Source organism: Trachinotus anak, unplaced genomic scaffold (assembly GCF_046630095.1).
Source record: "Trachinotus anak isolate AG129_WGS33_773 ecotype Australia unplaced genomic scaffold, CSIRO_AGI_Tana_v1 ptg000001l, whole genome shotgun sequence".
In the NCBI taxonomy this organism is placed as follows: Eukaryota; Metazoa; Chordata; class Actinopteri; order Carangiformes; family Carangidae; genus Trachinotus; species Trachinotus anak.
The window spans coordinates 19,416,722-19,444,572 of NW_027273852.1; the positions used below are offsets into that span (position 1 = coordinate 19,416,722).

The 27,851-nt window shown below is 38.8% G+C and overlaps 2 protein-coding genes and 1 long non-coding RNA gene across 5 annotated transcripts; 1 reads left to right on the top strand and 2 right to left on the bottom strand.

The window, feature by feature from the left end:
- Positions 1–2,890: 2,890 nt before the first annotated feature.
- LOC139636753 (trace amine-associated receptor 8a-like) lies at positions 2,891–5,013 on the bottom strand. Its single transcript, XM_071505432.1, has 2 exons — positions 4,841–5,013; positions 2,891–4,677 (listed from the first exon to the last, which is right to left on the bottom strand). The coding sequence occupies exons 1-2, from the start codon at positions 5,011–5,013 to the stop codon at positions 3,864–3,866; spliced, it is 987 nt and encodes a 328-aa protein (XP_071361533.1). The 3' UTR covers positions 2,891–3,863.
- A 9,929-nt stretch (positions 5,014–14,942) lies between these two features.
- On the bottom strand, positions 14,943–27,771 carry LOC139623940 (trace amine-associated receptor 13c-like). 3 transcript variants are annotated; one of them, XR_011691615.1, is made up of 5 exons: positions 20,809–26,098; positions 19,691–19,778; positions 17,358–19,409; positions 15,556–16,865; positions 14,943–15,146 (listed from the first exon to the last, which is right to left on the bottom strand). XR_011691615.1 is itself a non-coding variant. In XM_071482607.1 (4 exons), the coding sequence occupies exons 1-2, from the start codon at positions 27,739–27,741 to the stop codon at positions 26,101–26,103; spliced, it is 1,125 nt and encodes a 374-aa protein (XP_071338708.1). In that variant the 5' UTR covers positions 27,742–27,771; the 3' UTR covers positions 19,276–19,409; positions 19,691–19,778; positions 20,809–26,100. The 3 variants fall into 3 exon arrangements, 1 of the variants encoding a protein (XP_071338708.1); XR_011691614.1 differs by having other exon boundaries at positions 14,943–16,865; XM_071482607.1 differs by lacking the exons at positions 14,943–15,146; positions 15,556–16,865 and adding an exon at positions 27,437–27,771 and having other exon boundaries at positions 19,276–19,409; positions 20,809–26,920.
- LOC139623950 (uncharacterized) lies at positions 19,403–20,793 on the top strand. Its single transcript, XR_011691616.1, has 4 exons — positions 19,403–19,537; positions 19,709–19,787; positions 20,161–20,251; positions 20,337–20,793. It is a non-coding gene; the product is annotated as an uncharacterized lncRNA (long non-coding RNA).
- Positions 27,772–27,851: the final 80 nt, after the last annotated feature.

Genomic DNA, 27,851 nt, shown 5'->3' on the forward strand with positions numbered 1-27,851 from the left:
TTTATCTGAACAGAAATCTGCATGAGCCCATGTTTCTATTCCTCTGTAGTTTATTTATTAATGAAATATATGGCAGCACATCTATGTTGCCCTGCTTGATGGCACAAATCCTGTCAGAGACTCATGAAATTTCTGCCTTTCACTGCTTCCTTCAAATATTTAATATTCACTCATATGTAGGTATCGAATTTGGAACATTAACAATAATGGCATATGACAGATATGTGTGTATTTGTAAACCTTTACATTACTATGTCATAATGACTAAAAGGAAAGTACAAATTGTCATACTAGTTATCTGGATAGTTTCTTTTGTTGAGGTTGGAGTTTTACTGTCTTTCACTATTCGTTTGAAGCGTTGTCAGACTGTTATCAACAAAGTGTTTTGTGCTCATCACCTTGTTGTTGAACTTTCTTGTTCACCAGACAGAACAGTGTCACTGGTTCATGATCTGGTTTTTGGCCTTATTGTGACTGTTGCTGGTCCTGTCAGTTACATTACATACACATATGTAAAGATTTTGGCTGTGTGTTTAAAAGGTTCCAAAGAGACCAAAATGAAGGCTTTTGATACCTGCACTCCACACTTAGTTTCTATCATTAGCTTTGTCTTTGCTTGTTTTTACAGTTTGATCACTCAGAGATTTGACATGTTAATAGTTCCATATCCTCTCTGTGTTGTCTTGTCTATGTATGTAGTGATCATACAACCTCTTCAAAATCCAGTCATGTATGGTCTGAAACTGTCAAAAATTAGATATGCCTGTAAAAATGTGTTGACATTAAAAACATCTCAACTCTACATTTTGATGGAGTGTAATTAAGTTCTACACTTCATTATTAATCAAAATGAAAGGAAAATAGCATCTAATTATGTTACATTCTACACTGTGAACATCTGTTAAATTGTCAACAAAATTGTAATTGTGTTAAAAACAAACCTGACTCTTCTTGGGTTGCTGGCCAAAAAAAGGTTTATAAATTTCACCAAGAGTTAGAAATACTTTGTGATTGCAATGTTCCAAATGCAATTGGTTATTTTCAATCGATTAATATGGGGCATGGTGCGTACCCACAGAGGGAATAAGTATCTGTACTGCGGTCCAGCAAATAGCAGTCTGTAGCCAAATGTGGCCTCTTCACCAAAATTATTTGACCAATGAAATTTAAAATTTTCTCATAGTTGTCTTCATCAAAATACATACATACATGATTCAGAAATGTTTAAATGTAACAACATACATATGATGTCAAATCAAAAAAACTAAATTTAAATGAATTCAACACCTAGTATGAGAAGCCGCCTAGGCCAAAGCTGAATACTTCATTTGCACATACATGCATACTATCATAGATGTACAGACAGATCATAAATCATGAATAGAATCATGAATAGAACATACAGTTATACATGTGTATGTACTTACATAAATGTATGTGCCTATATGCATGTTTATATGTATGTATATGCATGATAGTACAAGTGAAGTATTCTGTTTTGGCCCAGACAGCTTCTCATATTGGAGTATGTGTGATGCTTTGACACTAAAGTAATTTCTTATTCTGATACACCTTACACCTATGTAAGATATATATAGTAATTTCAGACTATCTGAATACAGATCATAGTGAGAAAATACACCAAGGTTAATGCTAATCCGCATACCCTTAGCCACTTTTCGATCTCAGCATCTCTTTTTTTTCCCAATTTGTTTTCCCAAAATCTTATAACAGAGAAACCATTAACACAGACAAAACAATAATACACAATTAAAGCAGTCAGATCTAGGTGTCTCTGTTGCCATAGCTGGATGTCTTCACATCACCGGCCTCACATTACCAATGGAGCATTGACTGGATGGATGTAGGATTGATTTGAAACACAGTCAATTGCTTATCCTTCATATACCGGATGTTGAATCTAAAATTTTTGGGATCGGAATTTGGCCTATTGAATTTGAGCAACTTGAATATATATGATTTGAATTTTTTTAATGCTTGAATTTTTCATTCTGAATTTGTAAACATTGAAAAAAAATTCTAATTGAATTCACCATTCACCAAAAAATTTAGATACATAATTTCAATGCAAAAAACAAACAAAAAAAAATCAGTTCTAGAAATTCAGAGGCTTTATAATTTCAAAATCTAGTGATACAGATTTTCTTCCATATATTAAGTAGGTAACAGTATGTTGAACTAATTTATTTGACATGAGAAGGAGGACACTGAATCATTTTCAAAGATTACACTGTAAGGTCCAGGATAGGTTTTATTGTGGTCACTGATATAAACACAGAAAAGATTTAGGAGCCCAGGTGATTCATGCCTCCAACAAAACAACATAATAACAACATAATAAATCATAAATCACTCCAATGTTTAACTAGGAGTGATTTTATGTATGATATATGGTAAGTTTACACTTCCAAATTTCAATATATTTCAATAACAGACCATGAGTAAATCCAGTTAAATACACGATACTGTACTTCTTGAACTCAATCATGTTCTCTGTCAAACAGCTCTTTCCTTTGGAACTACAGTTTGTGAACTGTTGAACTACTGTATTACTATGCACAAGTGCAATGGTTGAAAAAAATGTAGTTTCAAAGGAAAGGGCTGTTTAACTGCAGGAAAATAAAGCGTATGCATCTACTGATATTAGCTTTTTTTAGGTGGCATTTGTTAAAGTGGCTAAAACATGTTTTTGCAGATGTCCCCACCCACAGCAGCACATTGCTCAGCTTCTGTGGCAGTGCTTCTCCAAACTGTGATCTGAATCTACTGCTGGTAATACACTAACTATAGTTAACTACCTTATTCAACCCCACGTCATAACCTGAACTTTTACTTTAACAACAAATCATTCTACCAGTACCACCTGCACCACAACAGTGTAAGATTTATTGTTATTATTGTGGAAAAAGTTGCCATTGTTACATTCTCCCCCCCTGCTGGGGATTTTGAAAAAAGGTTTTGGATGTTTCCTCTTTTACTAAGGTGGTTTTGGTCTGACATGATTGATTGTCTGTCTTCAAAGATATCTCCGAATGTGAGAGAAATACAGACCGACTTGCATTATTTACTGACCCCCCTCTCTGCTACTGTCAGTGAGCAACCCCCAGAGCTGCAGCGTGAACTGTGCATACTACAGTCAAACTTTTCCCTTCTTTCAAGCTTCTTTCATTTTGGAGACTACTACCACTCTCCATGGCCAGCATGTTTGGGAGCACTTACATCTGCGAGAGCAACTTCTCAACAACGAACCACATCAAGTCAAAAGAAAGAAACAGACTGACAGATGAAACTCTTTCCAGCTCATGCAGATTTGATGCACAAACATTGACATTGACATTCAGGCTATTGTAATCCAGCAGGAGAGGCCACAAGTATCTAATTAAGACAGAACTTTATACTGATCCACCTGTGGGTAATGGTCAGTGGATGTAGAAATAAATGCATGCTTATTTGAAATGTCATGGATTGGAAGGGCAAAGTAGAAATGCACCACAAACTTGGATAATAGTTGTTTTGTACCATTATAGGATTACCAATGATGATTTTGAATGGTGAGACCATTGTACCGAAATATAACTCAAGGATGTGAACTCCTGAATTTTTGTGTTCATTAAAGCATTACTAAATGCATGTGAATATAAAAAATAGAAATCTTGGTATAATAAACTTTGATTACCAGTATATATTTTATTCCTTTCATTAAATCACTAGCTATAATTTGGTAATAGAGTGATGGGGTTACAGTGCCCTACTGGTGTAATGCACGGTCATAATCTGGCCCTCTGGTAGTGAGATTTTTTTTTTTGTTGCTTTCTCTATGATCAAAGTTGCCCATCACTGCCCTACAGTATGTTAGCCTCAGAAGAGTGAGACTGCAGTATCTGAAGTGTTACAATGAGCTTAAGACATTTCCTGAACCAGGGGTAGAAAAATGCATAGATCAGAGGGTTTAGACAGGAATTAAAATAGAACAGACATATCACAAAGACAGCAGATGAAGCACTGATCAAGATGTCCTGAGCTGTAAGGACAATGATGTAAATGTAATATGGGCAGAGACATATTATAAATGCAACTACTACAACACCAAGAGTCCTTGCTGCTTTCAGCTCAGATTTCTGAACAGTCACAGAGCCCTGAAGTGTGACAGCTACAATGTGGGAGCGCATGGCACGAGCTTGAGACACAGCCACCATAAAAACTCTCATATACAGAGCTACGATGACAATGACTGGAGCAATAAAGGAAAAAATCAGATCGGCAAGTCCAGCAATGTAGTTACCAACAACTACACACTCACCAGAGCAGGAGTTATAACTGCCTGGTTGTTCAAGGTTTTCCTTCAGCATCAGACCTATAAAAACCACAGAACCTATCCAACACAGACAAACACAGATTTGAACTCTTTTTTTTGTGACTTTGGTGGAGTAATGCAGAGGATCACATATAGCCACATAGCGGTCAACAGATATGAGCACCATAGTTCCTACTGAGGCAGAGGTAATAATATATGCTAGATACTGATACAGAACACACATGAGGTCACCGAGGAACCAGCAGCCTATGAGCATAATTTGAAAGAACATGACGAGGCCCACGAAGAAATCTGAGACGGCCAGAGAGAGGAGCAGGAGGTTGGTCGGGGTTTGGAGCTGCCTGGAAAGGAAGACAAGAAACACACATATAAGAAAAATCCTTATATGTGAATGATTATATTTATAGGACTCAAGCAATGACTAAAATACAACAAAATTCATTTCCATCAAACTCTGGCTTTTATTAAAATGTTTTTCAACTTAATGCAATACGTCTGCCTTACTTGAAGTGTGAGATAGAGATGATGACCAACAGGTTAAGAGTTGTGGTGAGCATAGAGATGGAGGACAGTATAATGTAAATCAGTATGGCCTCAAAGGGAGGACGCTTTGGCTTCTTACAGGAAGAATTGAGGAGCTCTGGAAAGCAGAGTTCAAGTTCTTCCAAGGCCTCCATGATTAGCGAGACAGAGGAAGAAGAGAAGCTGCTGAGCTCTGGCAGCTCTCTGTCCAAAGCTCTCTGCAATACAATTGATTTTTATATGTCCCCCTCCCATCTACTCAGCCAGGTTTTTTTTCCTGTGTAACAGAGCATGACATAACTCATCACACCTTCACTTTTTGCAGTCATTGTCTTTTCTGAATTCAAATTCATTATTCTGTTCCATGCAAGGGGGGGTGGTGCAGTGTTTAGCACTGTGGCCTCACAGCAAGAAGGTTCTGTGTGTTTGCATGTTCTCTCCATGTCTGTGTGGGTTCCTTCCGGGTACTCTAGCTTCCTCCCACAGTCCGAAGACATGAACATTAGGTTAATTGGTGTGAATGGTTGTTTGTCTCTATATATCAGCCCTGTGATAGACTGGCATCCTGTCCAGAGTGTACCTCGCCCTCGCCTATTGACAGCAGGGATTGCACCAGGTCAGCCGTTAGGAATTATAGAGAGGCAGACTGTTCCGATTTATGTCTTTCTATATTCACGGTGCTCCACCACCTTTTTGTATTTTACAAGAATCATAGTACTTAGTATTTTCAAACTACGATTCCCATTAGGTGGAATTTCTGATACCAGGGTGTGCACAGATGTAATACACTCTGTCAATGATGAGAATGTGACTGGTTATCTTTGCTAGCTTGTTAATTGTCAAATTATTTATGCTCTGATAGATCTAATTGTGTCATTGATACTTTCAGCACCTTAGCAATGAACTGGTCAGGTGGAGCTGTGGTCAGCCTGCAACAACCTTACCTTAAACACAATTTATTTGGCCAAACCTTGATCCTTACCTTAACTTGAAGGAGCTATTTGTAAGTTGTGGTATTGCTACATAGCTAAGTTAGCATTTACAGCTGTTACTTAGAAAAGGCTCCTTCAACCATACCATCGTAGCTTCAATGTACAGATATTGAAAGAAGTCATTTTAAAAATCTTGGTAACTGACATTCATAAATGTTGCACTGAACATTGCCTGTTGTGGTACTGTGATGTTAAATGCAGTTTGGACTCAAAAGCAGAACCGTGTCTTCCTGTACACCCTCCAGTGATGAAATTTACACCCATGCAGACCATGGCGTACTTCTAGATGCAGAAAGCATAACACTGGCTTAAGTCACGACAGTGAGACATCATGCACAATACCATACCCTGGTGTTGAAGTGGCTACATGGTTTTTCTTGAGTAACTCTGGTTTTCTTTATTCCATCAGAAGTTCAATGGTGGAGAAAATGTAGTGGTAAAAGAAGAACACAGTTTGCCATATTGGGCTATATTGCGATTTTGATAAAACATTTTATTAACTGCTCAGCCCTAATTTTGCTTTCTGAACATTCTTTACCTCTCCTGAAACAGATGCTCTCCTTAAAGGATTGGAGAGACTTCTCAGTGTAGCACATGTTGACACTGATGTCAATATTGATGATGCTGACACCAGCCAACGGAAAATAAGGGCCACTTTCTCATCAGAGAGGTGAAATGAGGCCAGTTATCAGATCTCGGACAATATGCTAAGAGCTAACTGCATAAAACCACAGCTCTGTCACTGATAACTGAAGACGGAGGTTGTTATCAGATGTGCTGAATTTATGCCCATGCAGTATTAATGTTGTGATTGTGACATAATCCTCCATGAGTCCTAAGTACTACACAATATATCCAGGATATATGGCTTCCACATGCCTCTCCCACCAACAGAATGATGTAGAGGGGCAGTATTCACATCTTTTTTTATTCTTTAAACCAAAAATGTAAAAATTAAAAAAAATCTGCCAATGAAAATGTCAAACCATATTTACAACTGCCCTTCCTGCCATTCCAGGGAAGCCTGTAGCATTCATCAACATGAAAGGTAACTCCATAGCATAAACTTAATACCATACTGTCTGACCATTCCAGGTTTTCAAGCCCCACACACACCTTTCCTCTGAATTTATGTTTTTTTCCCAGAAAAATATGATCTGACCCTGCCAGAGTGGCTTTATGGAGGCTGCTGTGCCAGCTAGACATCTAAAGCATATGAAGTTCAAGTGAGCTCCTATTGGCCTGTCACCATCCATTTTCCATTTTTATGGCCTCTTTGATGTAAACATTTTAAAGCCTTTAAGGAAATGAAGTTGGCTGCTCCTGGAGGTCTCAGCTGAAAGCAGCAAAACAGACAATGAGTAAGAGGAGTAGCTCCAGCCTTGATGAGCAGGGATGTGGTTTAGAGCTTTCCTTTGTAATGACATCATATTTTTACATTGCAGTTCACCCTTTGTTCACATTGTAACCCCTTTAGTGATTGCAAATTATAAAATTCTTTATTTGCCAAGGTCTCATTCATTTATCATGTGTGGCTATCAGTCCTCCTCTGCATGGATGTAATACTGGCCCTACATCAACAGAGTTTGTGAAGCCTGCCTCTAGTACAAGTAATCTTTTCTACTGACAGGTTCTCCTCTCTCAATGTGACTCTTTTGTTGGCGCTGAAAAGCACAAATCAAGCATCCATTTTGCTGCCTGCTTTGTTACCAGGCAGCCACCCTGCATGTACCTTGTGTACCGGTGTTGTGTTGAAAAATAATTTTTAAGAAAATGTAAATGAGAGTTATCATTCCATTTTGGGTTCCTTGTTTATTAGATTTTCCCTTTAAACTAAAAACAGGACTACAAAATATTTTTTTAAATTTTGGTGTACACTGAAAAATGAACAAAAACTAAATTCTGACAAATTTTTTTGTTTTTACTTTCAATATTTGAATGAATGGATTATACAGGGCCTGTGCAAGTATTCAGTTTATACTCTTACCAACAAAGCATTTGAGACTTTTCATGAAAAATTAGCTTACCTATTACTAATTTACAATACTATAGTAATTTCAACATAATTATCTTATCTATCTAGAATTTTAAAATATGATGAATTCATTTTGACCTCCTTGTTACAGGGACTACAGGCACTGAAGGGGTTTAAGTGGGCTGGAAGGATCTGGAATGGTGTTCTGTAAAACCCCTCCACCCTCAAATCTTAGGGCTCCCCCACCTTCTAAATCCCACTTTAGGTCCATGACTACAGGAGTCACCTGGTTTCAAAGAAACCATCCAGACTGTTGTCTTGTCCCACCTCAAATCCATCTCTGACCCACCCCCGGACTCCCTTCCAGTTCGCTTACAGAGCCAACAGGTCTGTAGACGACGCTGTCAACATGGCTCTCCACTTCATCCTCCAGCACCTGGACTCCTCAGGGACCTATGCCAGGATCCTGTTTGTGGACTTCAGCTCTGCCTTCAACACCATCATCCCGGCTCTGCTGCAGGACAAGCTCTCCCAGCTGAGCGTGCCTGACTCCACCTGCAGGTGACAGGAGGCAGCACGCGAAGCTAGGAAAACATGTCTCTGACTCCCAGACCATCAGCACTGGATCCCCCCAAGCCTGTGTTCTTTCTCCTCTGCTCTTCTCCCTGTATGCCAACAACTGCACCTCCAGCCATCAGTCTGTCAAGCTCCTGAAGTTTGCAGGTGACTCCACCCTCATTGGACTCATTTCTGATGGCGATGAGTCTGCCTACAGGTGGGAGATTGACCATCTAATGACCTGGTGCAGGCAGAACAACCTAGAGCTAAACGCTCTGAAGACAGTGGAGATGATAGTGGACTTCAGGAAGAGCCAAGCCCCACCCACCCCCATCACCCCATTTGAAACAAATCAAAAGCAGACTTTTGGGATGTGCTTACTGTTAGAGTCACATTATGAACAACCAGTGTTTGAAAATATCTCATACAATATAGCATTTATTGAACCTTATCCCAGGGACCAGTTTTGGAGGGGACACATCTGTCACCAAAACTTGGGTGTGTGGGGACTTGTCATCACCACCTCTCAAGACCCCTATTTTCATTTGTCAGTGCGTGGAAAAATAACTATATGAGTCTGTTGTTGAAATGAGATAGAGTCTGCTCACCTGAGGCACGTGGTGATCAGGAGGGAAACTCCAGTGGATACGTGAATACAAATGTTGATCTGACACCAAATCCACAAACAATAGATAAGCACAGGCACAAAGAACAAAACATGAAAGCAGCCCATAAGCCATAATTACAAAAACACCCTGCACATGTCCCAATTAATCATTTTAACATAATCAGCAGCAGATCAAGTCAGGCACACTGACTATAGCAGAGCTAGTCACATGTTTTAAAATGACCAGTAGACAGTAGATTACACTTTTAGCATTCATTTTAGAATTACAAATGTTAGTGGTTACTTATTAGTGTTTCGAGACTCCCCCAAACTCAAAATTTTCTTTTTCAATTTTTTTCAAAATGTAAAAGTTTTGTTTGATGTTTAATTCTCTAAGCTTCTCAGTGATTATAAATAGTGGTCTCCATTCACAAAATAACTTTTCAATTGCTATCACATAGATTAAATCACTTCTGTTGCATTCAATGTGAAGGAGATGAATACAATACAATGTTAAGTGCTTTAAATAGATATTTTTCTCTTTTTCACCAGCTATTTACTAGTTTGTAAGAATTGTCCAATTTGGCAAAAATGCAGTTTTTCTTAAAGTCCAGGCAGGATGTTCAAGGCTGCAGCAGTTTCAAATAAACTGGGTGATAAGACATGGCATTCAGCTGTGTCTGAAGAAAGCAGTGTTAATGCCTGTTCTACGTGACCACACTTAGGGGCAAAGCAAAAGCCAGCCGTCACAGCCTCCTGCTGGCTGCATTCCACTGCCTCCCTGATCTCTGGTCAAGAATTCAGTGCCTTTTGCATGACTTCCCTGATGGACTAAACTGTCCAAATAACAGCATATCTTCGGACTGTGTCTTCTCAAAGGCATTTATGGTGTTGCACTTGGTTGAAGACACAAAAACTGACAGATTTGTTGTCTAAAGACTAAAAAAGAGTGCATTAGAGAGAGGTTAAAACTCTGCAAACACCTCCACACAATCTAGCAAATTATGTGTAGCTGGGCTAACTCTATCCCAGGCCCACAAGAGCTGTGATAATAATAAAATGGATCAACCAGTCTCCATGGTTTTTAAACTGGTTTTTATTATAGCTAAATGCTTGGACTATGACAGAATAACACACCACAATGGAATTAATTTGCTTAAACTTTACAAATAAGTGAACAGTTTAACTTATATGTGTGTTAATGTTATACAATACACAGTCATTGTGTTTACAAGCATAAAATGTAGGTAAAAGACATGTGGTGCAAAAATGCGCTTAGGGTTGAAACATGGGCCACGCCAGGAAACAAGGCCTGTGTTATGTGTGTGTTGCCGCCACAGAATCTTGTAGTTCTTATTTTAACACTCATTTAACAGCTTAGAGCAGCCACCCAGCTTCGTTACTGTGGCACGTCAGTTATGCCTGAGCACACTTCCTGTATGGCGTGTGCATGTCTGCTGCGTCGCTGCAACTGCCAGCTCTAATCTCTCTACATAGAGTTTGCAGGCTACTCGAATGTTGGATTTAGTTTCATTTGAAATTCATGTCTGATTTATATTTGACAGAAAATGCCACCAAAACGCCACTATCTCTACATGCAGCTGCTAAAATGGTTTAAAAAATCAATTTATATTTCTTCATGTACATGTCATATTCAGATTGAGCCTAGACATACTGTACATGCTGGTGTGATGTCAATATGACTATCAACAGGCCTTTTCCTTGTCAATTTTTGCTGAGAGATGGGTGTGTCACGCATAAAGAATAGGTGAGACTGTGAATCAGTAGATCACAAAGTGCAGCTGTGATGCAGCCATGCGGCGCGACATGCACGTTAGCAGGCAGTGTGTCTGCTCTAACCTGTTGATATGGGTGCTGCAATGAACTATATAGTCAAGGCAGAAACCCAATGGAGGCTAAAATAATGTTATGCAAATAATTCAACAGGTGGAGGTATTTGTTTGGCTCTCTCCCTCCCATCTCTCTCTCTCTCTCTCTCTCTCTCTCCCTTCCGTCTTTGTCCTGCTGAACGAGGATAAATAATGTTAGTAAAGTTCACAATGAAGAGAAATCAAACGTTTGATTATTGATTGCCATTATCCAAGACAGATAGAGCTGTCAGCACCGGTTCTGCAGCGGACACTGTGGCGGCATGGACACTCCCATGCATGTAGGCCTCAGCAATTCAGCAAGGTAGCCGTCACAAACGCAGGTAGTGCGTCCCAGGCTTAGAGGGCCAGGGGTAACACGAATTTTAAATGAATGCATGTTGGAGTGTGTAAGTGGAGTTGGCAGTGGTTCAACCACAGTTTTAAAAGCAATACAGTTAACTATGGTAGATAAAAAACAAGAGTTGTGCAGCTGACATATGTACAGAAATTCAACATCTTGTGGAATCCATGCCTCGAAGACCTGAGGCTGTTGTGAGAGCAAAGAGAGGCCCTATGCAGTATTAGTATGGGGTTTCTAATAAAGTGCTCAGTGAGTGTATATCCTTTAGGAAACAGAAACAGAAACTACCTGCACAATGAGTTAACAGATTATTTAATTGTGGGACCCTGCAGTAGAAGAAACTATAGATTATATAAGGAGTTTGCGGTTTCTTTCAAGCCAAAGGATAATGACGGAGGGGAAAACTAATTTTCAGAAGAACTGAACCAAAAGCAGTGAGAATGGTTTGTGGCTGCCGAACATCTTATACAAGTATCATGGTGACATCTGCTGGTTGACTGTTGGGCCTGCATTTGTAGGAAGTCATTCAGGGCAGTCAGGTCTTATGATTGTTCTTTGATTGATTCAACTGTAATGCTATTAAAGGGGGTGATTTTATGTACTGACTTATTTTAAGTACAATACAAAATAACATGTGACATGCGACATGCATGTCCGCAAACACAGCTTAATTTGACATAATTATCCTTGGTCAACTGATGTATTATGTCCAACAACTCCAGTCCCATTTAGAAACAAAGTTTTGGCAGATATGATCATTTGTTTAGTGTGTAAACACAATCATAGAGGTTGTTCTTCAGATTGGAAAGTATACACTGGCCTTTGTACTCAGAACTACTGTACTGTATCATACTGCAGTGAGCTTTGGTGCCCTCTGGTGACCTTTACGAGGCACATCAACTTCTACAGGCAAAACATGAATCTACATCATGCCCTTGCTGGATTATACTGACAGCCTGTGTGGGATGCTTCAACCCTGTCAGACCATATATCTTTAGCTAACACAGGTTAATGTTGTATTAATTTTTTTTCAATTATCATAGAATATCATCCTTTTTTAGTTTCTGTAATTGTTTCATCACAGCTCTTTAATGTTTTAGCATATGGGGTTTATATAAATACAAATACATTTTGTGTGTTACATGCATCAGACATTATTATGGTGACAGTTACAGTGCCTCTTGTTTGACTATTTCATATTCAATGACTTCATATATTTTTTTTTTACATAAATGCACATTTAGTGTATTTGTACTTATTGTTTCAACAATATTGAACAATGTAATGGCGATTTTCTGATTTCAGTAATTAAAGCTACATCAAATGGTATTCTAGAGTTTGTGCACACAGTATCATAATCCCTGCTTGTGGTTCTTTGTAAATACATGCTGATTTTCATGTTTTCACAGAACATGAAGGATGTCATGCTCCTCCGTGGATCAAAGCTATCCATTTCCTGAGTCTGAACACTCATTTGATTATGCCGCAAATGTGTCACACAAGTTTATGATGATGATGATGATAATAATGATGATGATAATGATTATTATTATATTTTGTCATATTATTAACTATCCACACATTTCAAAATTAAAATCTACTAACTGAAAGAGCTGTCTTAGGGACAGACCCATAACAAATATGATTTGGGTTGTGCCGAGACCCTCATAGTTATAAAAAATACAAATATGAGGTGATGTTATTGCTGTCAGCTGGAGTGAGTTGGATCACCAGCATACCTCCATCAGACACATAAAATGACTTTGGTCACCCTGTTTTGTTCCTTTAGCATGAAGCTGAAATTTGTTTTAAAGGCTGCTGCAAATAAATAATGTGTTAATGGCTAATGATGACATTCCTGAAGACAGCGTTTAAAGTTGGGTTTGATATTACATGTTTTACAGTGTCCATGTGAACTTTTTAGTATGGAAACACATGAGTTAAATATACAGTGTGTTTCTGTTGTAACAGATCATTCTGTGGTAAGGTTACATGTAGAACTTAAGACAATCTAAATAGGTTGCAGATTAATTGAGCGACAATGATTTGAATATGAATTTATTATGTCAATAGATAGATTCTAGCAACAGCAAACACCTCTTTGTGTTAAATGTATACATCTAGTCTTAAGCAGTTATATTATACTGTATACTATACTGTATAGCATAAAACTTCAGTTAGAGAACCTTTTACTGGCCTAGTGTGGCTGCACATTTTGTCAAATACACGCAGGTCTCAATTAGACGCCAGATTCTTTGGATATATTGTTATGAGAGTAAACGATGCTCACGTTCAAAAATCATGGCGGCAAAGAGAAAAAGGTTTGACATGAAATTCTAATTGTCAGTTACCAAATTTGATCATGCAAGTAAAGGTTTAAAAACTATGGTAACCATCGGCTTTCATCCCTTCTAAGGTAGGCTGCTCTCTCACTCTCACTCTCTCTCACTCTGTGTGCATGGGTTGTCATCTGCTGTCTCTCAGAGCTAGATCAAATGATTCATGTTATTTGATAGCCTGGTAATTTTTATACAAGTAATATTCATACTGGTTTAAATAATAAATTTGATGGTATTTCCCATCTTTGCTGTGCATGAGATTTGTTCAAAAACGCAAAAGGCCTGTCCCATGAAGATGTCTGCCCCAAATATAGGCCAGTCAGCGACTGAAGCAAATAAAAGCCCAGGCTATCAATTGAAGTTTTACGGTGTATATTACATGCTGTCTAATTGAGTAATTTCACTCAATTAGATGCTCCACTCCTTGGCATTCTTCAAGCTATTTATCTTTAACTATCTTCTGCTGTGACAATATCAAAAATGACAGCAACAGATAAAAACAGCAAACACTTCTCTTATCTTTTCTCCTTTTAAACTGGACATTTATGTCTGGTTGCTTGCCATGTCATCCAGGACTAGCAGCAGACAAATGGCTTGGGTTGTCATGACCTAAGGCAAGAGAAGAATCTCACAACAATAAACTGTATGTTTAAACCAGATGAAATTTTAACAATCAGAATTTTAAATAGTATGGTGTAAAGCAGCTAAATGTAATTCAGCCATTATTCATTTGAGAGTTGAGGACTTTCAAGTTCCTTGACAAAGCACATTTCCTGATGAAAGAAAAAGAATAGTTTCAGTCACTCCACACACACTCTCTACAAAACGCTGGCCTCACGGGAATCACGTTGTAGAATCTGAAGTGTGAAAATTAATTTAATAGATTTTCTAAACCAGGGGTAAAGAAAGGCATAGATGATGGGGTTTAGACTGGAGTTAAAGCATATCACAAAAACAGTAATGTCAGCTGAAGAACCAAGCAAAATCTTGTGGCCTGAGAGGGACACACAATAGTATGGGCAGAAGCACATCAGAAACACAGCTATGACAACACCGAGATTCCTGGCTGCTTTCAACTCAGGCCTCTTAGCAGTTACAGTCTTTGAATGCTGGAGCGTGACAGCTATGGTGTGAGACCGCATGGCACGAGCCTGAGACATAGCCACCAAAAATACTCTCATATACAGAACTACGATGACAGTGATGGGTATGATAAAAGACACAACAAGATCAACAGCTCCTTCGATCTCATTAACTACAAAAACACACTCTCCATAACAATAATCATACTTGTCTGGTTGTTTTAGGAAATGCTTCATCATCACACTGCTGTGAAGAGATGACAATATCCAACACAGACAAATGCAGAGTTGAACTCTTCTCAGTGTAACTTTGGTGGAGTAAAACATGGGGTCACAAATAGCAATATAGCGGTCAATTGATATGAGCACCATGGTTCCTACTGAGGCATTGACAAGGATAAATCCAAAAAATATATTCACAGAACAAAGGAAGTCACCCAGGATCCAGCAGCCATGGATGAGAAGAAGTTCAACTGGCATCTTCAGAAAACCCACAAGGAAGTCTGAGGCAGCCAGGGAGAGAAGGAGGAAGTTAGTGTTGGTGTAGAGCTTCCTGAAATTGGATAATATCAACATTTAATTGATCTGTTCTGTTATACTGCAGTAAATAGTATAACCATCTAAAAGCATTTGCAATCAACCAGTATGCACCGATCAAAAGCCTACATATAAAAGCATTCCTTCTTTCCAGTGTAGTATTTACTGAATGTACCACAGGTTATAAGTAATGGGTGCAAGGCAGAAAAAATATAAACTAATAAAAAAAAAAAGTAGTAGTAGTAAATAGACACTGTAATAGGTTAACCAACGTTTTACATGTTAAAACCTTTTTTTTTTAACCTTTGAACATTTTCTAAGCAGTTTTTTCTTGTTCATATAACTATGAATAGGAAGATAAATATGTTTCTATACCTGAAGTGGGAAATGGAGATGATGACAAGCAAGTTGAGAATCATGGTGAGCAGTGCTACACAGGACAACAGACAATAAATGAGAATGTCTTCAGATTGAGGATGTGTTGTCTTCCTGCAGGAGTTGTTGATTTGTGGAAAGCAGAATTCAGTTTCTTGCAAGGTCTCCATCATCAAAGAACGAGGGGAAGCTGCTGCACTCCCACAGCTTTCTGTCCAGTGCTCTCTGACATACCACTGGTGCATCTCTCTTTGAGACCTACAATATACCCACAAGAAACAAGTGTCTCCAATGGCTACATCCCATTACTCCGGGCGAACCCAACTGCGAAGTCTAGAACTTAATCTTTGTGCTTATCTTCCTCTTTACCACGACTGATTATTTGTCCATTACATCAATTCATTACATGAAAACAAAACAATCAAAACATTTGATCCAAATAAAAGAAACATAATATAGTATAAACATACATTCAATACTTTCACTTGCATTTATGGCATAACTCAACAGAGCCTATGCGGATAACAGTGCTTACAAGTCCTGCCCAATCATTCAACCACATCATATCATTTCAACCACACCTCACTCCAGATTAGCTTTGCATATTCTGTTAATTCTGTCATTGACCTTAAAACTACACAACAGTACACTGTCAATACAAATACAAATATTAGAATACAGATGTGCTATACATACTGAACCATGACCAATTAAAACCCACAAGTAAAAGTCACACCTCACATAGTTATACTGAGCATAGGTTTACTTCAAGTGTTCTTTCTTTATTTTGGTAAGATCCTAATGGGATCAGGTAAAGTTTTCCACAGTTTGACATTACGGTAATTTGTTTTCCAGTTACCAGAATAGTCTTTGGTAGTACATTATAGGGATGGGATAATATGTTCAACTCCCAATTTGATACTATCAAGATTTGTGGGTGCTGATGTGATATGTATTTTTAAGTATCACTAATTTATATTTTGATTTATTGATTTATTAGAGGTAGGGTGAGGAGCTCAGACATCTGGAGCTAGCTTAGAGTAGAGTCACTGCTTCTTCACGTCAAAAAAGGCCAGCTGAGGTGGTTCAGGCATCTGGTAAGGATGTCTCCCGGGCGCCTTCCTTTGGAGGTTTTCCAGGCATATCCAACTGGTAGGGGGTCCTGGGGCAGACCCAGAACTCACTGGAGGGATTACATATCCCATCTAGCCTGGCAATGCCTTGGGATTCCCCAGGAAGCGCTGGAAAGCATTGCTGAAGAGATGGATGTCTGGAATTCCCTGCTTAGCCTGCTGCCACCAGGACCCAACCTTGAATATGTGGAAGAAAATGGATGGATGGATGGATGCAAAGATGGATTTATTGCTATTTTTTCACTTCTTTAACACTAGACCATGGGAGAAAATCATACACTTCTAGAGACTATGTATATCATGAGTTATATTGCCAAAAATAATGCAAATGGTGTTTTTCTTCATGAAGACAACTACATGGACAGCTGATGAATACTTGTCTGTTCTGCACATGACAACAGACACTCGTCTCATACATCACTGTTGCACCTTCTTTGCAGTGTCGTATACACTGTAGACACCTCATCACTTGTCACTCTTTTGTTTTGAACACCATACTATATGTAGTATGAGCATACTACAATTTAGGATTTAAACACTTTATTGTCTCAATTCTGTGTTAGAACATTTATTCACAGTTATTCAAATACATTAATTAGCATTTGTGAGACATCTTGCACATAGTCGTTGAGGCACAATGGCTGTTGTTGATTGTGTCTGGAAAGGTACCTTGATGCTACAACAACGGCATTGTCATCCTCACCAGGGTCTGGCAAGATGTCCTGTCCATCAGCACTGATTTTCTTAAAGAAGGAAGAGTCCCTTGTAACTTAACATTTTCCCCTGCGTGCTGTGAGCCTGGAGCCTTTAAGGGCGCATTATCGAGATAGTAACATACTCCTACATAGATAGGTGACAACATGCATATGACATACAATAGTATGAGGTTCTTAATACCACCACTGTATTACCACTGTTAAGAATGGCAAGGCAATAAGGACAGTTTAAATAATGAATTAAAACCCATTAAGCAGCATAAAATATAAGATGAAAGATGTAAAAGGGTTTAAGACAATTAAAGGCTGTTTTAAAATAAAAATGTCACAATCAAATATTTTCAAGAGGGCAGTCAGTTAGTTAAAAAAAGGGGGGCTGCTGCAAGGAAACAAAAAGTATCCTCAGTGGCATAAACACAACAGCAGAGGCTCCCACAGAGGCTTCTTTCCTTTACTTATCAGATAGTGGGCATTGAACCAAGCCTTTTCTGTCTGACTGGTCTGCGGCAATCTGTCTGTTGTCTCACCCAAACCTCTCTCTGCCAGCCTACTACCTGTATCCTTCCAGAAGATGTATCAGGTGAATCTGCGCCGATGCTAAACTCCAAACTTGTGTGTGTGTGTGTGTGTGTGTGTAAATCATCCAACAGCATGCCCCTTTCCCACTGCACTGCTTCTGTCTTTTGCTGTCCCTGCTCACCTGTCCAAAACCACCATAAAGCCAATATGAAATAAAACTGCACACAATATGAAACATGTTAATAAAACCAGTAAAACTATTAAATAAACACATGCAGAGATAAAAAAGCTAAAATAATAAAAATACATGCAATATTGAGATCAAGTGAATTAAACTCAGATCTCTCGCTCTGACATTTTCCCCCCTCTTTACCAATGGTCAGCATAATTCAGGGCATTTTGGTGCTGCTTTATCCAGCCTGGGAAGGTGTCAGATCCCAGTTTATAGTAGTAATGACCTGTCATCCCAGTTGCCCAGTCCACAGGTAGCCTGGCATGTCCCCCAAACACCACACAGTGCAGGGTCATCCCAGTTGTGCTGTGGGTGGTGTTATTGTAGGCCTGGAGGAGTGCAGACAGCTGGTTAGGCCACTGTGTCTGGTCTGTCAGGGACCTTAGCAGCCTCAACAGGGTCTGGTTTAATCTCTCACAGGCCTCGTTCCCTGGGGAGGATGTGCTGTCGTGCGGCTCCTTTGGCAACCATAGAGTTGGCAGAGCTCACTTAGAAGTGTTGATTCGAAAGATGCTCCTGCTAACAGGTTTTAGTTTTCAGTAAGTTTCAAGTTATTAATTCTTCGTAACACTCACTGTTTATGTCTCTTGATACATTTGGGAAGACTATGTAGTGTTAATGTTAGTTAGTGCTGTTAGCTGGCTAACAATTCTGTTGACAGGTAATGTTGCTGTTAGTTCATTTGTTCACTCATTCAAGACTTTATCGGTTTGAAAAAAACCTATGTTGCCAAAGCTCCAAAATGTAAATCACCCAAATACTTGGCCAGAACATAATAAGAATAATATGAAAATTAACACAGCACACCTATGGCGGGGGTATATTGCAGGGGCGATGGGGAAACGAGATACTGGATAAACTTGGATAAAAACTTCTGACAAATCACAAACTGGGGTATGAGGAATGTGGAAGTTTTTATAATTATGTTTCTTATTATCTTATCTGAGGTATTATAGTAGTAATGACCTGTTGTACACTAACATTCAATGTTAGTTATTGATAAATTATTACAACATAATGTTGTGGCATGACTGTATGTAAGTGTATTTCAGAAGTGACTCATGTGGTGAACCCAGGTGCCCCTGCACATCGTCATCAGGTCATACTAATGGCCACCAAAGAGACCTGCTCATTAAGACAGTAAGATGGTCTTCCCTGGTCCTCCACAGGAGCTGCCCAACCAGGCTGCTGCCTTGGCCCATGCAGAGAAGCTCCTTCGAGCAGAGGGTCTATGGTCAAAGCCAGGCTAATTCACTGCAGAGCAGAGGGAGAAAATACAGAAAACAAACAGTTCTGTCAGGAGGTGGCTCAACACACCAGTAACTCACATCATAAGTGTGCAGATGAAGAGGGTCAGAAAATATATTCAGCACACAGAGCAAGTAAGTGTTGATTTGATCATTTGATTGTTATGAAACAGAAACAGCAGAATAGCATATTTCATGAAAACTGTTCAAATTACTGATATCTTAAGCACTTCAGATAAATGTGATAAATAAGTAAAAATTGGTACATCATAAAATCTAGGTACGTACATTGTATTTGTTGTCCAGCAAACACAGGCGAGGACATCCATTTCTTCATGGGCAGGTGATGATCCTGAACAGGTAGCAGCAAGCCAAGCTGTGGAAGGTAAGTGAGATACAGAGTTAACAGACAAAAAAATAATTCAAAATACAAAACTACTACTGTTTGGTTACTTCTTAGACTTGCTCAAGTCACAGGAATCCTCATTTATGGGCGAGACTAGCAGTCAGGCTCTGGATTCCCAGTCCCTGGGTTTAGCAGCCCAGTCCAGTCAGCCAGCCCACGGAGTCTACAACCAGGATAGAATCCCTTCTGAGTGACCCACCCATAAGTGATATTCACATTATATGTATATGCACCCAACGTAAATTAGAGCAATTTGGTGGTTTTACATTTTAAAACTGCTTAGTCATACACTATTTAATGACACACAATACTAACCAAATGGTTTGTGTTATTTATGTTTCGTGCGCTGCAGGTGGAGCTAGAGGGATTGGTGTGTCTGTGGGAAAAGAGAACCCATCAACGCTGAAGGGATGAGAGTGGAGCGAGCCTCATCAAAACACCTGGTATAAACTACCTCATATAAAAAGTTTGAACAACATTGACACAAATTGGACATAACACACAATATGTATGTATGTGTATTTACAGAGGCCATTGATGAGATGTGGGCTGGCTATTAGCGGCACCTGGAGAGCATTCAGGATCCACCAGACATGCCTATGTATGTAGGAATGCACCACAACCATCATCAATGCAACAGCCTGGATGGATTCCACAAAACTCTGCCACAAATGATTCCAGATACACAAGTGTAGTCTTGTAAACAAAATGAACATATGACCCTGTCATTATTCTGATGCCTTTCATTGTGATGTCCAATAAAATCTTGAATGGAAAAATTGTGAATGTGTGCTGTAAAGTTACTGGTGTAAATTTAAATGCTGTCTCTTCTAATGGTTCAGATGACAAGTGACAACCACAGCAGTGATGTTGACACTAACTGTGTACTTATGCTTATGTGTGTATCTATATTGTATGTATATGTTGTATGGATTGCATTTCTACTGCTGTTTGCAAACCAAAACTTCCCCACTATGCAGCTCAGCCCTTTCAGGTTTACCTGATAAGTGGCATTACACTGTGGAATTCAGACAGGAGCTCTGGTACCGTGTTTGGTGGCAAAGGATGGCACCACAGCACCTACTCTGCTCCACAGATTGACCACCTCAACACCTGGTGTCAGCAGCTGTTCAGAGAGACTGTGGAGGAGAATTTCTGGGCCCCTGTTGATGTCCCCTCAAACGAGCTGCTTGAGTTGGAATACCTGCTCAGCCAGAGCACATGTGAACAATGACATAATGACATAAGGATGGTGAGGGACTTCATTTGACGACAAGAGCAACTCCTCAGCCTGCATGCCACAAGATATTAACAATCTCTTTTGTTGACAACTTGGTGCACTAAATTCCAACACATTGTAAATGTGATAGTTGCATTGTAAATAGTGTATTGTCTTTATATTTATTACTTTAATTCTTAAACACCTTGTAATTGTGATGCCTTTTCAATTGTCTTATCTATAGTGCTGTGGTGTTTATTTGTATGAGATGACCTGGAGGAAAGATTTTTTTATCTGTGAATAATTGCAACTTATTGGCTAAATTGTAAATAATTACATTCATGCTCATATTAGTCCTAATTATTTTGATTTTGATTTTATTCATCAAACATAGTTAGAGTGCTAGATTACTTGCATGTAAGGACATGTGCCTCTAGTACAACAATACCAGGTAATATTGCACATGTACTAATGGAAAGGTTACAATAGCTTTACTCATCCTCAGATATATTAATGTAGATTTAATCTCAATTTTAATTTAATTAGTTTCCCAATTATCATAAATTCATGAAAAATAGAAAGTGACAAATGTAAATGGATGACACATAGGCAAGGACGCAGCATTCTAACACAAGTGTACTTTAGCATAAGCTGTATTTTTGAAAAAAAAAAAAAATCATTGCTTATACAAATATATGTGAGATTGTGTTGTTTTAGCAGCCTTCTTGAATCGCTTCAAGGGTTGCCATAATAAATCATTGATTATATCAGAAATGGCATCCTTTATCACACTTGTGAAATACATACAGATGATGTCAATGGTCTCTCCAACACTTGCTTTGAAAGAGGCTGAGCTGTATTGTTGACTCCTCCTGTAGTCTCCTATAGTGCAAATTGCCCGAACAGGGGAATCTTGACCGCATAATTTCTGGTAGCGGGGGACTGTGTTCATGCTCCCACCATACAAAAAGAAAATCCTGAACATCTGTCATAAAAGGGACATGATCATTATTGTGATGAAATGATGAAACTGTCAGGCCACATCTACATTGTTAAACCACCCAGTTTCCCTACAATGGCTTAGCAGCAAATTGAATCACTGCTCTGTTGAAGAGCAAATAAGATATAATTTGTAAATCACTTCCTTGATCCTTAGTACTGTCATTAAACAAATAAATATTAATACAACCCTTGAATGTTAATGCTGAAATGAAATTGGAGATGAACATACAATGATCATGATCATCACACTTTCAGTAGTGTGACTCCACATATCACAAAAAGTGATCACCGTGGCCAATGTTACCTCTAAGCTGCACGCTTGCGCAATCGCACACTGCTCACACACACATTCTCAGCGCACAAGAAAATCTATACAGCGCATAAAATAAAATTCAACATAAACTGTAAATTAATTAGAGCAATAACATTTTTTTTCTGTAACATTTTGCAGTGTAACACAGTGAGTGACAGATGTCCAGACAATGATACGATACGGTTCACTTACGCTACGCAGCCAATCATAGCATTGACATTGCTTGCGTAGGTGCCCTTCCCATACGCGCCGCGGCGCTGTGCAAGTTAGCGAGCTAACAACAGTGCAGTGGAGATAAGAGATGCGAATGATAACCCCTTATCATGGCGAAACGAACGGGCAGTGACACATGTACTCACCAAGCCAAAGTAAAAAAGAAATGCACTTCTTTTAAGATAGAATGGCTATCGGAGTATGTGCAAACAGAAGAACAAGCGGTGAAACTGGGTGAGATTTTTTTCTTTTACGAGTGAGAAAGGTCTGCTCTGCAAAACATGCAGAGAAGCCAAAGTAGCAAGCGAATTTGCAGAAGGAAAAATGTGGACTGAATGGAAGTTGGACTACCTCAAGCGTCATATTCAGCATAAAACTCATTTGAAAGCTGTTGGAATTGTACAAAGACTCAAGATGGGACAGGGGATTGGTACATTATTGCGGGAGAGTGTAAAAGACAGAGAGAAAAGGAACGAGCTGGCACACAAAACAAAATCGGACCCAGAGCAAGTTAAAGTTCTCATTGACAATATTTTACTTGCCATCAAAATGAATGCATCAATTTTGTCTGTTCAACAAATCCATGATCACATGGCAAAGTATGTGAGCATACCAGAAAGCTGGCGAAGCAAAAACTATACCTTTGAATTTGTGAACTCAATCAATGAGATAGTGCAGAATGAGACTATATGCAGTGTTAAAAATGTACCTTGGCATACCCTGATAATAGATGAGAGCACAGACATAACAGTACACAAAATGCTAGTCATATATATTAAATACAGGGAGGAAAATGATGTCAACTATAAAACTGTGTTTGGTGGCATCACCCAGCTGACAGCATGCGCTGCTCAGGATATTGTGCAAGCAATAACTCAGTTTTACACCAAACATGGAATGGACATGCAGAGAATGGTGATGCTGACCTCTGATGGTGCCTCAGTAATGCTAGGAAAACACAACGGAGTTGCGGCTTTGTTAAAGCGCCAAATACCACACCTAATTGAACAACATTGTGTGGCCCATAGAGAGGACTTGGGCATTGATGATGCCTGGAAAGATGTGCCTTTGATGCAAGATGTGGAAACTCTTCTTAGAACTATATATTCCACTTTCTCTCGGTCCACTGTGAAGAGGGGCAAAATGGAGGACCTAGCAAAGATTCTTGATGAAGATACATTGTCATTCAGGCCTCTGAACGAAGTACGATGGCTGTCGTGGCACCAAGCTGTGAATGCTGTTCTGAGGAACTACACTGTGCTTGAAGAATTCTGCAAAAGAGAATTCACTAATAACAGAGATCCAGTGGCAAAGTACTGCTGCGCAACCTGACTGTGATGGAAGGGTATTGCTTTGCTAGAGCAAAGATTGACAAGTTGCGTTCCCAATACTTGAAGGAGAAGGATGTGCAGTGGAGTGACCATGTCAAAGAGGCAATGGGGACCTCATCTGCTGATGGCAGAAATACTGGCGAGATTACTGTTTTTATTAGTAAGCTCTGTGATCACATGGATGCTCGTTTTCCAGAAGATGAATTGAAGGAGTGGTCTGCATTTGACATTGAAGCATTGAGCTCAGACATCAGTTTTGACTAGACATTGTCACACTGGCAAAAAAGTATGAGGCCATTCTCCACCACCCACAGTCTATGGAGGCCATTAATAGTCAATATGCTGAATTCAAGTACATAATGAAGCAAAAACTTAAACAGGGGTCAATCAGCACATTCTCAGATATGGTGGCTGCAGCACTTAGATATGAGGAGCTAAAGGAGATCTCACAGCTTGTGGATATTTGTGCTACATTCCAAGCTTCCAGTGCAGATTGTGAAAGAGGATTTAGTTTAATGAATCATATCAAAACAGCAACCCGAAATCGTCTTGAAGTGGCACATTTGGACCAGCTGATGCGCATTAAGTCAAAGCAAGAAGCAGATGGAGCCATCGACCTGGACAAAGTGTACAACCATTGGAGAAGTGAGAAGGACAGACGTGAAAAATAAGGTAAAATTTAAGTCAGATTTGTGCATATTCTAGTGACATTAAGATGTTTTTTATTTATGTATATTAATCATTAAATGCTGTTACTACTAGATAATTTATGGGTAGTAGAAATGCTATGATCCCAGATGTTGATCAGGTGTGATACTGGTGTGTGGCCACAGCGTGCACATCTGATGTTGCTCACAATGGTCCTCAGTGTGCTCAGGGAGCTTGTGTGTATGCCCAGACACATGAAAAATTAGAGGGAACATTGACTGTGGCACACAAAATATTTGTGCTTGCGTTAAATAGTGGTACATGGTATAAAAATACATTGAATAATAAGAGACTGGAAGGGGTAATGAGATTCTTACATATTCATCTTACTGGGGTGCTAAATGAAGATTATTAGTATTAATGCTTATTAATCAATATACCGATCACATTATAATCAGCATTGTTGTGCTAATTACATCATTTAACCACGAGGGGGAGCCAATTACAGGAATGCCATTACCAGTTGGGGTACAGTGCTATCCTCCTCACTCATGGAGTTATGATGCATTACCAGTGTTGCAGACTTCTGACCAGTCACGCTAGAGTTAATTGCACTCCCGTATGGTGAACCCATTCACTGTGGTGGGAACTGAGGGAGTGCAAGGCCTTTAAAAATGCTATTTGTTACAATTACCTGCAAATGTAATCTGAGCACACATTCTTAATCAAATGGGCCTCAAAGGTTTTTATGCAAATTACAGTTTAGATTAATAGCTGTTCCCATGTATACTTAGTTCATCTCTATGAAACAGCGGGTTATTTTAACAATATATGAGTGAAACAATTCTTCAAATCAAACATAAAAAAATTTGACCAGTATAAGTGATGAATTTATAATGGGATAATATGTAATCAATTATGAGGATATAACCAATACAATAAGTAACAGAACATCACAGAGTATTGCAAACTTTTATAGTATAGCTATCAATATAGGATCTATTTTTTTCTTCATATCTTGTCTGTGTTTACCCACATTGTGATAAGGGTGTTTGATAATTTGGAAAAAAACTGACAAAAATAATATTAAACATTGTCTTAGCTGGAGATTTTGCTATGTTTATAAAACCATTGTAGGTGGTGGTGTTTTAGAGCAAATTAGTCACTGAAATAATAAGTTCAACTTGACATGTTTGAAAATCAAGTAGACAACATTGACAACATGAAGAATAAACAATTAGCATTTTTTCATGAAGCTCAGTTTATTAGCTCAGAATAAATTAGTTATGATAACACTGATATACATGTTTCAGTTAAAAAAAAAACAAAAAAAAAAAACAATTCTTATTCAGTTAATTTAAGGGTGTTGAATTCAGTGACCCACTTTGATTTAAAAATATATATATTTTCGAGGTAAAAAATCCTGACAAAGGTTCTGTATTAATACACAACCTAATAAACAGCAAACTCAGTTAATGTTGCCAAGTCCTTTTTTTACATCTCATCCTTGGTTGACTGGCGAAGTAGCAACACCAAAGCTGACCCTTATTTCAAGTGCTCTACTCTCTACAGTATGTTGGCATCACAGGAGTAAGGCTGCAGTATCTGACATGTAACAATGAGTTTAATAGATCTCCTAAACCAGGGATAGAAAAAAGCATAGATCAATGGGTTTAGACAGGAGTTACAATAAAGTACATAGACCCCAAAAACTGAAAATGCTGCACTGGTTGATGTGTCCTGGCCTCCAAGAGAGGGAATAAAATAAGGACAGAAACATATAAGAAACACAACCACAACAACACCAAGAGTCCTGGCTGCTTTTCTCTCAGACTTATTAGCAGTTGCACTGACTGAACCTTGGAGTGTGACAGCTGCAATATGAGACCTCAGTGCTCTAGCCTGTGACACAGCCACAACAAATACTTTCATATACAGAATCATGATGACTGTGATGGGGCCAATAAAGGTCAACATGACATCAATGGCTCCTGTTATGTAGTTAATAACAATTACACACTCTCCATAGCAGGAATTATATGTATCTGGCTGTTTCAGGAAGACATTCAGTATTGCACTGTTATACAATACAGAACTGGCCCAACACAGACAAACACTGATTTTAACTCTTTTTTGAGTGACTTTAGTGGGGTAACACAAAGGGTCACAAATGGCCACGTATCGGTCAACTGATATGAGCACCATGTTTCCTACTGAGGCAGATGTAAGGGTAAAAGAGGTATAGTAAAATAGTCCACATAAGAAGCTTCCCAAAAACCAGCAGCCCCCTATCAGGAGGATTTGAACTGGCATCAGCAGGAGGCCAACAAGGAAGTCTGCAACAGCCAGCGAGAGGAGGAGGAGGTTGGTGGAGGTGTGGAGCTGCCTGGAGATATATAATATATATCACTGAGCATATAATTCTCTGTAGCTGTGAAATTCCTAAAAATATTATTATTATCATCATCATCATCATCATCATATCTCATATAACAGCATGAACAGTCAAATAAACAATGTCCAGATACAACAATACATAATACGCACCAACATTTTTGAATAGCTAGGATGTGCTCATCAAAGGCCTGGACATGACAACAGATGCAGAACATGTAGGAGCTTTGTAAATTACTGTATGTGTCTGTAGTAGAGGCTGGATTCCAACATTTATGATTAATACATTCACTGATAGTAACACAGAGAGAGTTAGTAGTTGTTGTAGTAAGGGTAGTATGTTTAATGTTAAATGCAGCACATGAAAATTGTTCAGTTATATTTTCATAAAAACTTGGAAAGTAATTGTCACAATATAGTTATTGTTAAAAAAACAGCTCTTGAGGAACTAAGTGCTTGATATTAAGAAAAATAAAAAACACTTTAGGTTATACTTATAAATTCATGCCTGAAATGGGAGATAGAGATGATGACGAGCAGGTTGAGAGCCACAGTGAGCAAAGAGATGCAGGACAGCAGGATGTAAAGGAACATGGTCTCTGCACGATGTCGTAACGGTTTCCTGCATGAGGTGTTCAGAAGCTGTGGAAAGCAGAGTTCAGCACCTTCCTTGGTCTCCATAATTAGACAAAGAAGAGCAGAGGAGAAGCTGTGAAGCTCTGGCAGCTTTCTGCCCAATGTTCTGTCATAAAGCTGATTTATCTGGCTCCTCCCTCTTTTACCATAACCAAAACAATCATCTACATTTACCATGACATTAAAGCAAGAATTTGTGGACTCTCAACTATATTGTTTTTTGTTTTTTTTAAATTGACAAAAAAAAAAAAAAAAAACAACAACAAAACAAAAACACGAAATGCAGA